The following is a 15,052-nucleotide window of genomic DNA, read 5'->3' on the forward strand; positions in this document are numbered from 1 at the left end:
AGACATCAACAAACTAATCTGTTTCTTCTTCTTCTTCTACTGTTGTATTTTTATTTTTTTGTTTCCTTTTCTGTTTTTGTAATGCTTCTGCTTTAACAATGTGTACAAAAAGTAAAGTGAAAAACGAAAAAAAAAAAAAAAAATGAAAAAAAGAAAAATAAAAAGCCAAGTCTGCGCTAACTTATTGGGTTGCATTAAAAATACTAATTAATTGGAACAAAATAAAATGGTTTTAAAGGTTTTATTTTCGCAACATCTTCAGCGCGCGGACACGCAGTATGTCTGACAGAGATTACGAGGTGTAGATAACTGTTGCCTACAAGCTCCTGTTAACGGAAAGGTCATTAGAGCGATTTAACAAAATAAAAGCGCTATGGGAACGCTACGGTGTGATGTTGATGTTGCGTCTAACTTTTTTTCGTCTAGGATATTGAATGCATATGAACTACAATTTTCAAGTGTGTTTAATACATTTTTCATATAATATGCAACGCATGTAAAGCAAAAAATTGTTACTAACCGAAACCTAACGCAAAATTCAATAAATGAATCTTTGAACTTAACTATACAGCAGTTTTTGCAACACAGAAGTGTTTTAGCTTAAATCACGCATCTTCTGCTTTAGCTGAGAGTGCAGATTAATGTACTCTTCTTTAAGTTATCCTGAATTATCCTTAGATTTTGCTAAGGATGAAGTGGAAAACGTAGCACGGTTTTAGCAGCAACAAAAAGTGCGTTGTTATCCTTTTGTCATATCTTCCTGAGCATGAACTTTAACAGCCAAGACACGCACTTTTTATGGCCGTCCTTTAGCTAACCGAGATTGGAATAATAAATTCCAAAAGCCTAAGATTTCAGTAGTGTACATATGCCTAGTAGTGAAAGATAGAACAATGCTCTTGTAGAATTACGCTAGAAATCCAGAAAAAGTGGGTACGTGCGGTCCATGGCTCATTCCTTCTTTTCTTTAAATATTCAATAGAAGTATATTTGATTTCTATTAGAAACCTTGAGCTATGGTCCTTTTGTAGAACCAAATATTTTCCTGGCATAAATATCATAGGGGGTAACTGCATAAGCCCTGCCGTCCACAGCTCATGGCTTTCCGTTTTTAATCATAAATAGAAATGTATTTGAGTTCATTGAGAATTCTTGAACTTTGGTTAGTATAAGCTTGCTTTCTTTAGGACATACGATATGTAGTGGACGGTAACTGCTAGAGATATTATATGCGTCTTACAACATTCATTCTACTGCTCATCCACTAAACGGTAATGTATTTAATTTCTTCTAGAAGCTTTGTATAAACTTGCTTAGTAGTAGAAAATACATCACTCTTCTAAAAGTATTCAAGTACTAACCCCCCCGCCCCCCCCCCCCCCCGCTTCGTGCTTTCTCATGAATAAATGTCTACTTGATTTCCAATGAAATTACTTATGGAAGGTACGATACTTCTCTAGACAATCATAAAATTACCACCTTCTACCCTTGCAGGTAATTGCTCACGCCTCAGATTGTATTATGTAGTCGTAGCTTGCAATGACTGCAGCATTTGTTTACTAGACATTTCATTAATAGAAGCAGAAAGTGTAGCGCTATTCTGGCGATAATGAAGAGCTACAGCCTAACGCTCTTCTCTTAGCCGACTAAATCGGTACCACTCCTTCACTATTAAATTTAATTACTAACGAAAAAAAAAAAAAATTGTACTTTTGCTCTCACACATTACAAGCTTTAATTCAGAAAGACTTTAAGAGCAATTCTCATATAATTATCGCTTAGTTTTTGATCTTATTGTAAATTGCGCCCTGAACTTTTTTTTTTAGTCTTTTTCATATTTTCATGTGTCTTTGCTGTGAAATATTATTAAACACAATCATAAAATTAGTTTAAAAGTCAGATGAAATTAATAAGAACGGCTTTGTATACTACAAAGCGTCTCGTTTACTTTCCCTTTCTCTCATCATATCTTTTGTTAATGTTAACTCGTTTATTGTTTTTGTAAAGGATCCGTATATAGAAGAAAACTTTGTCTTATTGCATCCTTTGCACACTTAAAAGTTTATTTTGAATGTTTTGTTTTTTTTTTTTTTGTTTTTTTCATTTTAAAACCATATCTTGATAAGTGTTTCTGTAGAGTGCAGTATGTAAGCAGCAGTGCGAGCACAAAGAAAAGTTAACACAAATAATACGAACAACAGCAAAAAATAAAATCAAAGGAAAGAAAAAATAAATGAGTGAACAAAAAAAAAAATAAAAAAAAAATAAAATAAAAAGAAAACAAGGTTGTAGAACCAAAGCACTATCTGATATTTTATAGCAGTTTGGTGCAAATGTTGTCAAGAAATTTAACTCAAACAGCCAAAGGGTGTAATTCAAACTGCTATAGCTCTGTGTGTGCATTAAAGTTTAGAATTTAAATAATAAAAAAACAAAAAAAAAGAAAAAAAATACAACAAAAAAAAACAAATCAGAGCAATTCTCATATAGATTGTCTTCAAACTTATGCAAAATAATGTTTAATTTAACCCAAATATTCATGACCATAGGACTCGAGTAATATATCCGCACTGCAAAGACTTGAAAGAATTTTAAACTGCGTCTCATATATGCATAACTTATTAACATAACCCTAGCGAGGAAGAATTGAAATCCTTACTTAAATATGGTATGGTATGGCATCATCAGAGGTTACCAGAATAATTGCAATTACGCACACAAAGCATGTTACGCTTCGCCAGATGTCATCATATTTAGTGAATCATCTAATATTGTTCGTATATCGAAAACAAAAAGAAAACAATTAACAAATAGTTATTAAAATTTTTGACTTAACTATCTCTTCTTCTGCTTTTCTTTCTTATATCCTATACTGGCTGTCGTAGAAGGATATGTTAGGTTTGTTTGGATGTAAGCAAAACCCAGGAGGGTTTGATTTGTACCCACCGTTTGTTATCCCGATCGATGTAATGTTGTCTGTCCCTCTGTCCCTAATGTTATCTTTTCTTTCCATTTACAGGTCGCAATTTTTGAGATATTGCGATGAAATTTCCCACATCGACGTATTCTGACCCAATCACGCACGCTATTGAAGATGCCTTCGGTCGCATCACTTTTACGATCTGTTCCCATAACACAAATGACTTTGAAACATCCCTATATGAATGACTGCATTAAGCGAACTGGTGTGCCTTACTTGATGGTAGACCGTGGTCCACTATAGTGCTTTTATTTGTTTTTGATTGTAAACGCGGCCAATTTTTTATCACCATTTGCAATACGAAGGAACAAGTATTCGAGATCTCGTGAAGCCTACGTCTTCTTAATCAGCATGAATAGCCTTCGATTGAAATATTTTTTTGTCTATCGGCTTGTTCGCTTATTAATCTCCTAACTACGATTTCAAAATTCCATGCTTAATCTCAAATTAACTCCGAAAATGAACAAAATCTATCCATAAGCCTGACCATAATTTAAAAAAAAAACGATTCCTCTTCGTCTTTTTGATTAATTACAACTCTAAAATTGTGGAATTTAAGTGAGAAGGTTTTGTATCTTGCATCTTAAATGTGTTAAAAAAAAATAAAAAACTCAATTTCGAAAATCGGTTAAATTACGCCAAAGATTTATATAAAGAGTGCTCAATATTTAAATATTCTACCAATTGCTGCCAAATCTATTGCACTCTACATCATGTGCGATATTAGGTATTAAAATCGACCCTTTTATAAAGCGAATGTATGTCCATGAACTGTTTGCAAGTACTGAAATTTTTTGATTATGTCATCTGTAACTCGTTTAAATATAGGTTAAGCGACCAAAAAAATTCCAACAATTTAAGAACTGAAATTACGCATCTAATGCTTATAGGATAATTAATCCCATACTAGCTCTATCGTCTTTGTTCCTCCGGCCTGCGATAAACTCGTCGGTTAAACAAACTTTTCTCCATGCAGTCTGATAGACTGATTAGTAAAAGTTTTGGCTATCGTTGATCGCAGAAGTGATTTCTCCCATTCCCGCAATCAGAAACGTAATACCGTAAGCGGTTGTGTGAAACATGAGAAATTTGATAAAAAGTCGGGTCAGTTTCTCTCTTAATCTTATTCCGCCCCACACACAAGAACAGATACACATATTATCTGAAACAATTTTTATCCCTACACCGTTAATGTCTTCTTTTCTAAATTGGTTGAGTCTTTCAAGTTTATGTTATCTCTTTGGCTAAGTTCGGCTTTAAAATTTTCCTTTATTCGTTGCCCAAGATTAACAGAGAAAGGATAAGGAAAAATATGTTCTGCTTCCTTTAATGTTTGCAACCAAGCTCCTCCCTATCCCGATTATCGAGTTTTCTACCTTTAAGGTAATGTTCTTTCCAGAGGACAAAACCACAAGTGCTTTCTATCTGGTAAACAGGTAATATTGCGGCCAATTTATTTAAAGTATATACATACGCAGTTTACTGAGATCTAAAAGTGTGTGGACTATCTTGCTCAACACAATCATAAATCACCGTTAGACTATACGTTTACATATTGCTCCTTAACTGTTTTCTTTATTGCACAATGAATTTAAGAATCGCTGTAAAATAATACGTTGGCCAGCACTCCTTTATAATACGTTCTTATAGAAGCTTATCGGTTGTTTGGACCTTTTCGAATCTAATGTAAAAATAAGGGAAAACACATTGCTGAACACCCTAAACCATCCTGCACTTTTAATATAAATTGTTGTATCGAAAGTGTTGTATGGCTGGATCCGAATATTTGCCAATAGTGTTCATCATTGGACCTAAACATATCGGTGAGCCAAATTTCATCAAAATATCTCAAAAATTACGGCGTGTAGATTGAACACTAACAGTCAAGACGGACAGACAAGTCCGGATCCATTCAAAAAATCCACTCAAATGCAGCCAATTCGGTGGACTGTGATGACTTACAGATACTTTTGCGCTATTTTTTACGGAAGACAGGCAACAAATTATACCCCCTTGGGCATAAGAAATATAAATGTGATTTGATCAACTAGCGAACTGCCGGAAAGATAAATTTATTCAATATTTTTTCTCAATGGAAGAATTTTCATAATAGAACTTTATAGTTATATTCTGAAGTTACAGCCTTTGCAGTATCTTTGGCAGAAGACATGATTTAAATCAATGAAACATTCTTAGAAATCCTTACGTTTAACAGAAAACCATAAAGTGAGAATCTTGCTACGTCCTTTCCTTGAAAGCTTTAAATGTAAGATTATGCTTAACGTTATACATACATAATTAAAAATTACGGCCCCATCTCCGAGAAGCCGATGACGTTTAGATGTAAATAAGTGAAAACATTATAGTCGGACCGACTATTGAATATGGTATCCCACAGTGTCTAACACAATTCTTATTGTTGTTATAGAACATAAAAAATACACCTTGATTTTTTATATGAAGTTACTATTGTGGAATTATATATTCAAAATTACACCTCTTTGTAAATAAAGGCTTACTTTCCGTAACAATTGTGCTAAAAAATTGAGGTATGTGTTCAAAATTACTATTATGGGTCAGCTTTCATCTTAACATATTAAAACTTAGACGCTTCTGTCCTAAAAAGCACAAATTTTTGTAAAGATTCTTGTATAGGGTAGGATCAAAAAAATTGGTAAAGATAGTCCAAATTTGGTATCGTTAATTTTTTTTATCTTAAATTACTATTGTGATCTGATTTTCATCAGCGTTATAAAACCATTTACAATAGCGTTAGCCCTCAGGTCAAAACGCGTCACTGTACCAAAGTCCATCAAAATATCTTAAAAGTTGCGATCACTAACTTGGACACAAATTTACACATTGACAGACGGATAGACAAGTGCTATAATAAAAAGTGCATCTATCTTAAGCTCTTCTGCGTATGTCAGCACAAACCTAAAAAAATGACGTAGCGATACCCTATAACATTGGATGGACACGACTGATTTTTTTTCTATTATTTTATCTATTGCAGTTTGCTAGTGATGAGCAAAAAGCCAATTGTTTTTTTTTTTTTTGCCTTTGAAAACAAAGGTATGAGCGCTTGCGCCGTACTGCAGGCGTCTTCTTCAAAGTTAATCCAAATCCCGACTTCCGCATCCCGAGTTTTAAATTCGAAATCCGAATACGAATTCCAATTTGATTCTGAATACCGGATCCTGAATGCCGAATCCAAATCCAGAGTATGAATTTTGAATACCCAAATATCACTCCGAACCTTAAATTCCGCGCAAATCCGAATACGAATTCGAGTCGGAGCAGCAGGAATCCGAATTCAGTTTCCGAAGCCCGAACGCTTAACTGTAAAAACCTTGAAGATTTCTTCTTGACGTTGCAAAACTTCCAATCTAACGAGCATACCACCATCCAAAGGTGATAGTGACGGTAAAAGCAAAACAAGATAAGTCCGGGAAATTCACATGGATATTTAGATCATTTCAGATCTAAAGAGTTTATATAGATAAATTTTCTTGGCATTTTTTTAAGGCAATCGAGGATGCTTTGATAATATGGCAAATTATTACGTAAAGTAGCATACTTCACGCATATGTCAATATGTATCGACCTTATAACCGTTTATTTAAATTTTGGATTAAGAATAACCATTAAACGATCAAACTTGTACGACTAAGTAGTTACACAAGTAGTTTCCTTACTTTTTGAAATTCTTATGTAAAAATTTATTTAATGCTTAGGAGATAGCGTAGAGTATAGCGTGAAAGCAGTAATGAAAGTGAGATTATTTTCGACTTCGAAATCAATTGTGTTTGTAATGCGCATTTACACGTTTAGTAAATAAACATTTTTTCTTTTTTTTAAATATTTTATTGAATTTTTTTAAATAAAATATTTTTATGTTTATTAAAATATTTGCCTACCTGGTGAATAGTGATGAATGATGTGCTTGTACCGACTGCTGTGCTTGTTGATTTGGTTGCTGGTGGGATGTTTGTTGCAATGACTGATGTTGCATATGCTGTTGAGCTTGTTGAATATGTTGCTGTTGCTGTTGTTGTTGTTGCTGTTGTTGTTGCTGCTGTTGCTGTTGCGTTTGTTGGTGTTGACGTTGATGTATATTTAATTGAGGAATTTGTTGTTGTAAAGAACGATGAGATTCTATATGATGAGTAGGCACTGATCGATGGTGGTTAACATCAGGTGGCACCAAATGAGTCGTATGATGCATTTCGTTATCTGCAGCAATTGTGACGTGTATCGAAGTATTAAGTCTCGATTTTTCTGAGTACATAGTCACACTTTTTTCTTTTTATTTTCTTTCCACACACACAATAAAAAAACTTAACATTTATATTGATTTCCAAGTAAAGAGATGTACGATCATCGTTATCATATTGAATGCTATAAAGAGTGTAGTGAAATTTATGCAATTATGCCAATAATAATCGCCTCCTAACTCTTTCCCGAATTTACTCATACCATAAGCTAATACTATAAACTATATTTATTGTTCAAGCAACTTTGTTGGTTCATTTGTTTTGCTTTGTTTTTTTTTTTAATTCGCACTAAAAATGCAGATTAATTGCTTAATAAAATATTTCACAATTCACAACAAATCTTTGATAATTTAAGTATTTTTTTTTTTTTTTTGTTTACCATGATATATTACTTTAAATTTTATTAAAGTACAAATTTAAACAAGCAAGTTCAATGCCAATAATAAGTTTATAGACATTCATAAATTTATAAATCGTTGCAAATTGCTTACTGCAACATCTTAAGGAAAAAGTTCGAATGGAAAATATTTATGAAGCAAAGCAACATTAAGTATATACACCTACACATGGGGAAATTTTAATTATCCTTCAATACACGCACAATGTATATGTATATCGAATAAGAAAACAATATTCGGGTATGGCTTATAATCCTTTCATGAGTAGGAAAGGTTTATCTTAAAAAAGACCAAAGAAATAAATAAATATGGTGGACCATGACCAATTAATAAACACCCTTCGCTAACAACTTTTCCAATAAACGTATTACTTGGGAGATGATCAAAAAATTGATCCGATCCATAGCATTTTTAATAGCGTTCGTCCTTGCGGTAAAATATGTCAGTGCGTTAAACTTCATCAAAATACCACAAAAATGCAACCTGTAGGCTGAACAAGAATGCTGAACGGACAAACACGCTGAATCTGAAACTGATTATTTCGGCTATATCCGCAAGAACGCAAGACGAACGGATACTTAGATAGACTTAGATCAATTTAGAAGGTAATTTTGAGCCGGTCGGTGTAACAAAAAGTGTGTTTATCTCAAATCCTTGAGGGTGTTACGTATATTTCTACAAACTTAATATATCCTTATAAGACAAGTGAGTGAGGGTATAAAAAAAAAATTTCGCTAAAGATTAATATTGTGGGTTTTTTTCCTTCCTTGTGCAGGTGCTGTAAGATTGCCCCTAGAATCTACGTAAACCCCTTTATCGTTGTGAGCAACAATCCAGGTTTTTCACTTTAAAAATTAAAGTAAGACCGCTGCCTCGAATATGACCGATTTTTAATAGCAAGCTGAAGCTGAAACTTGAAGGAGTTATTTTAATTTTTTTGTCCGCTTGTGTGCACAAGCGGACATTCGGACGGACGAACGGACGGCCATTGCTAATCGATTTAGACTTTAATGCTAAGCAAGAAGGTATGTAAATACCTTATAAAAGGCAACCGCCCTTCTGAGCATGACAAACATATCGAAACACTACGCTACTAACCACTACGCTACAACATGTTTTTGTATAGTTTTTAATCCGTACTGTAAACATACAAACTGACATACGCACCAATGGCCAGACTTGCTTAGATCGGTTTAGACTTTAATCGCAACCAAGCGTACATATACTTTAGAGAGCCTTCGAAGTTTCCTTCTGAGCACATCCTCGGTGATGAACACAAGCGTATGTTTCGCTTCGTTCCAAAATAATTTTGTAACACATAAGATGTTGCTGCAGTCGAAATGACTTGACTTAGATATTTAAGCTGATTTCAGCTAATATTCCATATTAAAGGATGGAAACCTTGCAAGCCTTAAAGGGAAAGGTTCTGAATTGATGGTCGTGGCATGACAAGCTCAATTTTATTTAAAAACGTTCAGTAAAAACCAGTGTTCTCATGCCGGACGGGGCAAGTAAAATAATTAATTATCACACGTCAGATTGAAAATACTTAGGGTATAACTTAAGGCAAACTTATTTCGAGAATAAGAACAAGTAGAAACGTTATAAGGGGCCAAAGATAGGTTCTGAATATCCTACCGTTTCGTTTAATACATATAACGACTTTTCAAACTAAAGCACTATATGGGAAGTTATCGAAAGAGTGATCCGATCCGAATCATTTTCCGTAGCATTCCTACCACATGCAGCAAATTTCATCAAATTATATCAAAAATTATTGCTTGTAGGTTGAGCATAAGAAGACAACACGTACCGATCGATCGATTCAGAAAGTGATTGTGAATCCTTCTGCATGCTATATACGTATATGTTCGCGTACCATTGTATGTACTATTATGCAATAAGTTATGTGGGGTTTAGCAATTTCATCTAATATATAGAAAAATTTTAAAGTTTTTTTCTAATTCGATGCATCAGCAAAGTAGTTGGCGGATCATAAGCTATTTTATAGGCAATTATATCAAAGATTGCGTCACTGTTAGGCGAATGAAAGGAAAGACGAATAAAAAGACTAATACAGAAGGTCGGCTAAGAGTGTTACGTAACTGATAACAAAATTTTATGGTTTTTCTTGTTCTAGGAAGATGCAGAGATCATCTCACTAGATGGAAGAGGTTGATTTTCAAATAGGATAAATTACGTGTACATAGGCTTGTAAGGCACGGCGAAGGAAATAACAGGAAGTAGTGTATGATTATACAGGTGTGTGTAAACATTTGGGAACGCTTTCTTGGTATATTAAAAATTGTATCGCACTCTTAGAAATATTGAATCGGCAAAGAACCGATCGAAAAAACTTCTTTTCTCTTTAGGTCTCTAGGAACGCACACCCAACTGCTGTTTGTGAGGGTGATGATTGCCTTAGCTAAGAGAATAATGATACTTCTAAAAAGAAACCCGATAAAAACGTGCTCAAACCCATCAAAAAAAAAAGGAGGAAAATTTCCGAATTTTCTGAATTTCTTGAAAAATACTGGAAAAAAATTCTAATCGTATTCTGGGCAACATCACAGAAAGTTTAGAATGTACAATGTACTTTTTTAATTGTGATTTTCCCGACGTAACAACAAGTTTGTGAATCGAAATTGCTCTTGCAACTCGTTCTCTAAAATATCAAATTTTTTATAAATTCACAAAAGTCATTACAGTAAAAATAAATTTTTTGTGGTTACGATGACGATGATCAAAACGCCAGAATATGGCTCTTCATCAACAAAAAACGCATGGACGGACGGACAGACATATATGGCCAGTTTAATTGTGATCAAGATAACATACATTGTGGAGGTCTCTCGTGTGTGCTTGTCAAATAAAAATTTTATTATATCATCCTTCTTAAGCGAATAGATCCTAGATTTGGGAGGAAACCGTCATAAGTGTGCTTTGAAAGTTTAATATTTTGATGATGATCGCTGCATTCACTTTCTTATTTATTGTCAAAATTAATATGTTACAAATGATTGAGGAAAACGTTGTTAATAATCTCGCATTTTAATTGACATTTCAGCCTTAAGTCCGCAAGAATAGCAGGGTAGGTAAGAACTTCAACTAACAACTCAACACAGCAGAGTTTTTGTCTTTGTTCTTAGCTTAGCGTAGTGTTCAGTTCCTTTCTTGACTTCTTCTTCTTTCTGGCCGTCACCGTACTACACGGATAGGGGATATCCCCTTAGTGATGGTCATTAAAAAAAAAAAAAATGCAAGTTTTTAATTGTAAAAAGATGAACTAACCTAACAGTAAAAAGGCTACATTTACAACTACAAGAAACTCATGATTATTAACTTCACTTGTTTATTTATTACTAAGCTATGCTATACATAAATTTGTACCTCGAATACAAATCTGTGAAATGAACCTAAAAAAAAAAAAAGACGTGAACTTTGACTTCAATTGCTTAATCATTAGGCCTATAATCAAGCCTAGTTTAAGTGAATGCTTTTATGCTTAAGATAGGATAAGATACATAACCACCCATGACGTTATATCTCCTCAAAACCAAAACTAAATGAGAAGAATTCTCATGATGACTGGAGAACTTAATAATTACGTACTTTAATTAACAAAGCGCCTTCAGTACCATATCAAAGCGGAGATAATCAGAATAAACGAAGAAAAGCTTTAGTTATAAAGAAACAAAAGAAAGAAAAGAAATCAACAAAATGAGCTTAAGTTTCTGCCCCATGCTATGTTGAATCTGTGCGCCAATATTGAATGGATGCTTCAACGCTTACTTTAAGTTATTATTTACCGACCCGTATATATCCAGTGATCTCTCCTATTCATAAGTAGTGAAAATTAATGCCAAATCAACGAAAGGGCAAGTACTTTCCGCTCCTTTAAGAGATAGCTCATTGTGAATGCGGCCATAAAAGAATTTAAAAAAAAATTAAAATAAACAAACAAAAACAAAAAAAAAAATCATTCCTGTCGACCTTTCACCTATAAACTGGGAAACAATAGGTTTGTCATATATGTTTCACACTTTCTGCATAAGAAGTCAATGACTGCTTATTGATATTTTATGGACAAATCTGTAGCTAAGAAAGAAATGCCTCTCTTACTCCACATGAGTAGCCGAGTAGCCAAATGGTAGCGACTAATAACTGAATGGTCGCCGATATTCAAATCTGAAGTGCGGTAGAGTTTTCAATATAGTCGAATATATAGCCTAAGTTATCGGGCAGTAAATAAAAATCTCTATTTGATAAAAAAAATCCTAGGGGTAAGTTAGTATCTTCCGGATAAGTCTGCACCTTACCTAGTTACATATAAGTCATAAGTATCTTAAGGAAAAAAGTTACACATAAGTCATAAATATCGCATGGAAAACAGTTACACATAACTTATAAGTAAGCATCTTGCGGAAAAAAGTTATACATAAGTCATAAATATTGTACGGAAAAATCCAAAGCGAAGCTCGCAATTGACCAGATCAAGCAATTGTTTTTGACCTTTAGCTTATGCGCGAATCTTATATGATTGCCTCAAAGCTTAAGTTAAATTTTTTTATTCGTTAAAGGAAAATTTTCTTTTCCTTTTTCTTCATATTTCATCTTTTCTCCTTACCACTAACAAAAATTTTACATAATATTTTTGGAAAATGCTTTATAGCTAAACATTTTTTCCATCGCTTTATAAAAAGTTATTTATTTATTTATTTATTAATTTTTGTTTTTTTTTCCAAAGAACATAACGGTTATCGAAGAACTTTTGAAAAACTTTCACACACGGCCGTTATATGCTAAAATTAACAGCACATATACACATGCACAAGCATGCACGCATACCCATACAATCGTAGATGCATTTACATAAGCGCATAACATACTTTAAAAGTGATTAGTTGCACTGGTTAACGTAAGGTATTATTGTAACGTAAGGTATATTGTATTGACTTTTTTGTGGTAACATCATTATGTGCACATGTACACATATGTATGTACGCATTACTAACCCCTAATAACGCATAAATCACGAAGCCTTTCCGATATACGCGAAATGCGTGCACTATATATATGAGGTGACCACAGGAATATATATATTTTTTTTTTTTCTCAAATCATTCACATGCAGAACTAAACGAACAAACACGATTACTGCCGACGGCAACCGATCTGTATACGCATTGTTAACGTAAATCACTGATCATCCGCGAGCAGCTATAAGCTAAGAGCGTTTCAAGTAGAAACTAAACTACCATTAGCTCGATAGAATACGTAACCTCCAAAAAGAAAATAATAATAAAAAAAAAATAAAAATAAAAAAAATGCCCGACTTGACAATGCAAGTAAAAAACAGTAACTGCTCCAACACACTAAACAATGCTCTTCAGGCTTCACCAGCGCAATCTTAAACAAAATCATAAAAACGCATTGAGAGCATTTTACTAACTAATATCAATAACAGATGTTTGGCGATCGGGATGGGTTCTTTCGTTTTCTCGATTTCTAATGAATTCTTAACGTTGCAAACCGATGAAATGATGATATGTTTGGCATTTTATTCAAATTAAACAAAAATTAAGGTATTTAAGCTTTTTAAAATACTTTAGCATTTTTCCATATATCATAATATTAATAATAATAATAATAATAATAATAATAATAATAGCAGCAATAATAATAATAATAATAATATTTTTTGTTTTATTTTACAATTTTCTTAGCACTTAATAATGTTTCGCTTGCATTCTAGCCATAAAAGTTGAATTTTGTTAACGCTTCCAATTCCAAGTTGCTAAAGTCTGTGTTAGCGCTGCTTTTAAACCAGTTTTAACCAAATCGAGAAAGAGAGAAAGAAAAATGAGAGGGAGAGAGATGATAATCCATATAAAACTCTCCTTACCTTATGGGTAACTCCCACCTTTCATAGCCAAGAGAGACTGGGAAAACTTTACATATGATTTGTTCACTTTTAAGACAGGTTTAGAAGAAATATTTTTAACTTTTGTTTTTTCTCTTTTCTGTTTTTACTTATCGCTTACATGTATTGGTGAAATCTGCTGACCAATCACATTGACAGTTTATTACAATTAAAAAAATAAAAAAATAAATAGAAAAAAAAAAAACCAAAAATCTACCGAAAACCTTTTTAAACTATTTTAAATAATCACTTAATACTCATTATAGCCACTACGTTACGCGTATTGTTGGTTGCAATCTTTTTTTTTTATTTATTTTTTTTTTTTTTAAAGAAAACATTACATTATATAATATATAGCATTAATCGTATGTTTAAGCGTTGTCCTAACGAAAATATTCAAAAAAAAAAAACAAAAGAAAAAGAAACAATGAACAAAAAATAAGAAACAACAAGCAATCTTTACCTTTAACGCATATAAATTTAAAGTAAATTTTGTACTTTTAACTTATGCCATACGTGACTTGAGTACAAAGCGCAAATTGATCAGTTTTGTCTACGGGAATTAGGACACATAAAATTCAGGAGCAATACAAAATTTTTGAGGATATTTTTACATGACACGTACTATATACTATAGACAGTGATGGGAAAAAATTGTCGCCCAAACCGATGCTAGACAAAATTTGTGGAAATGTAAACAACACCCTGGATACTGATCAATTCAGTATTATTTGCTGAATTGATTAAAGCTTGTCTGTCCGTCTGTCCGTTTCCAGCTACAAGTCGAAAGTGGTGAGACATTTTGATGAAATTTCATTCATTCAAGTGTTCTGGCCCAAAGACGAGCGCCACTGAAAATAATTTTTATAAGATCACTTTTTCACTTCACATATAAAGCTTTACCTCCAAAAATCGTTATACGTAACTGCACAGTAGTGCAGAGAATTTAATGATGGGCCATGTTTCACTATAGTGTTTTTACTTGTTTTGATTAACAAATAGTCAAAAAAGTTAGGTTAGGCTTCTCTTCAATAATTCGTCTGAATTTTTCTTTAAAGAGGCAGATTTTTCAAAAACTTTAAAAAAATAATAGAAAATTCGAAGCTTAATAAGCTAGATGTTGCGTTCCTACATGACACAACTTTTAATATTTTTCTAAGTAAGAGCAATCAATCACTCAAGGCATGTTCCTGACACGGCGTAACACGGCAATGGTCAGAAAGAGGTAAGAAGGTTGTTGTCTAAGTTTGCTGAAAGAATCTGATTACAGCCTAAAGTAAATCACAACAAAGCTCTTCTGCTATAAACGATGACAAGATCGTACTTTAATGCCATCGATCATTCAGAGGATGTCTCCTACGCGTGTAACACAGTTACGGCTAGAAAGAGAGATAGAAAGCGAACGCACCCTAGTCGATATGTGGCTTAGTAGCTTAGCCACTAAAAGTCTTTAGTGGCCTAAGCGTGTAGCTTA

The 15,052-nt window shown here is 33.2% G+C and overlaps 1 protein-coding gene across 3 annotated transcripts in view; it reads right to left on the reverse strand.

Annotated features, from left to right (window-relative positions):
• LOC119638362 (neuronal PAS domain-containing protein 4A) overlaps positions 1 to 12,915 on the reverse strand; it is a 57,217-nt gene extending 44,302 nt beyond the window's left edge. Inside the window, exons 1-2 of one of the 3 annotated variants that reach the window (XM_038035110.1) lie at positions 12,671 to 12,915; positions 6,901 to 7,381 (exon numbers count right to left, since the gene is read on the reverse strand). In XM_038035110.1, the coding sequence (XP_037891038.1) occupies positions 6,901 to 7,271 (371 nt within the window). In that variant the 5' untranslated portion in view covers positions 7,272 to 7,381; positions 12,671 to 12,915. The other 2 variants (XM_038035111.1, XM_038035109.1) reach the window with 2 other exon arrangements.
• Between the last annotated feature and the right edge of the window lie 2,137 nt (positions 12,916 to 15,052).

Source organism: Glossina fuscipes, unplaced genomic scaffold, assembly GCF_014805625.2.
Source record: "Glossina fuscipes isolate IAEA_lab_2018 unplaced genomic scaffold, Yale_Gfus_2 88, whole genome shotgun sequence".
Taxonomy (NCBI): domain Eukaryota; kingdom Metazoa; phylum Arthropoda; class Insecta; order Diptera; family Glossinidae; genus Glossina; species Glossina fuscipes.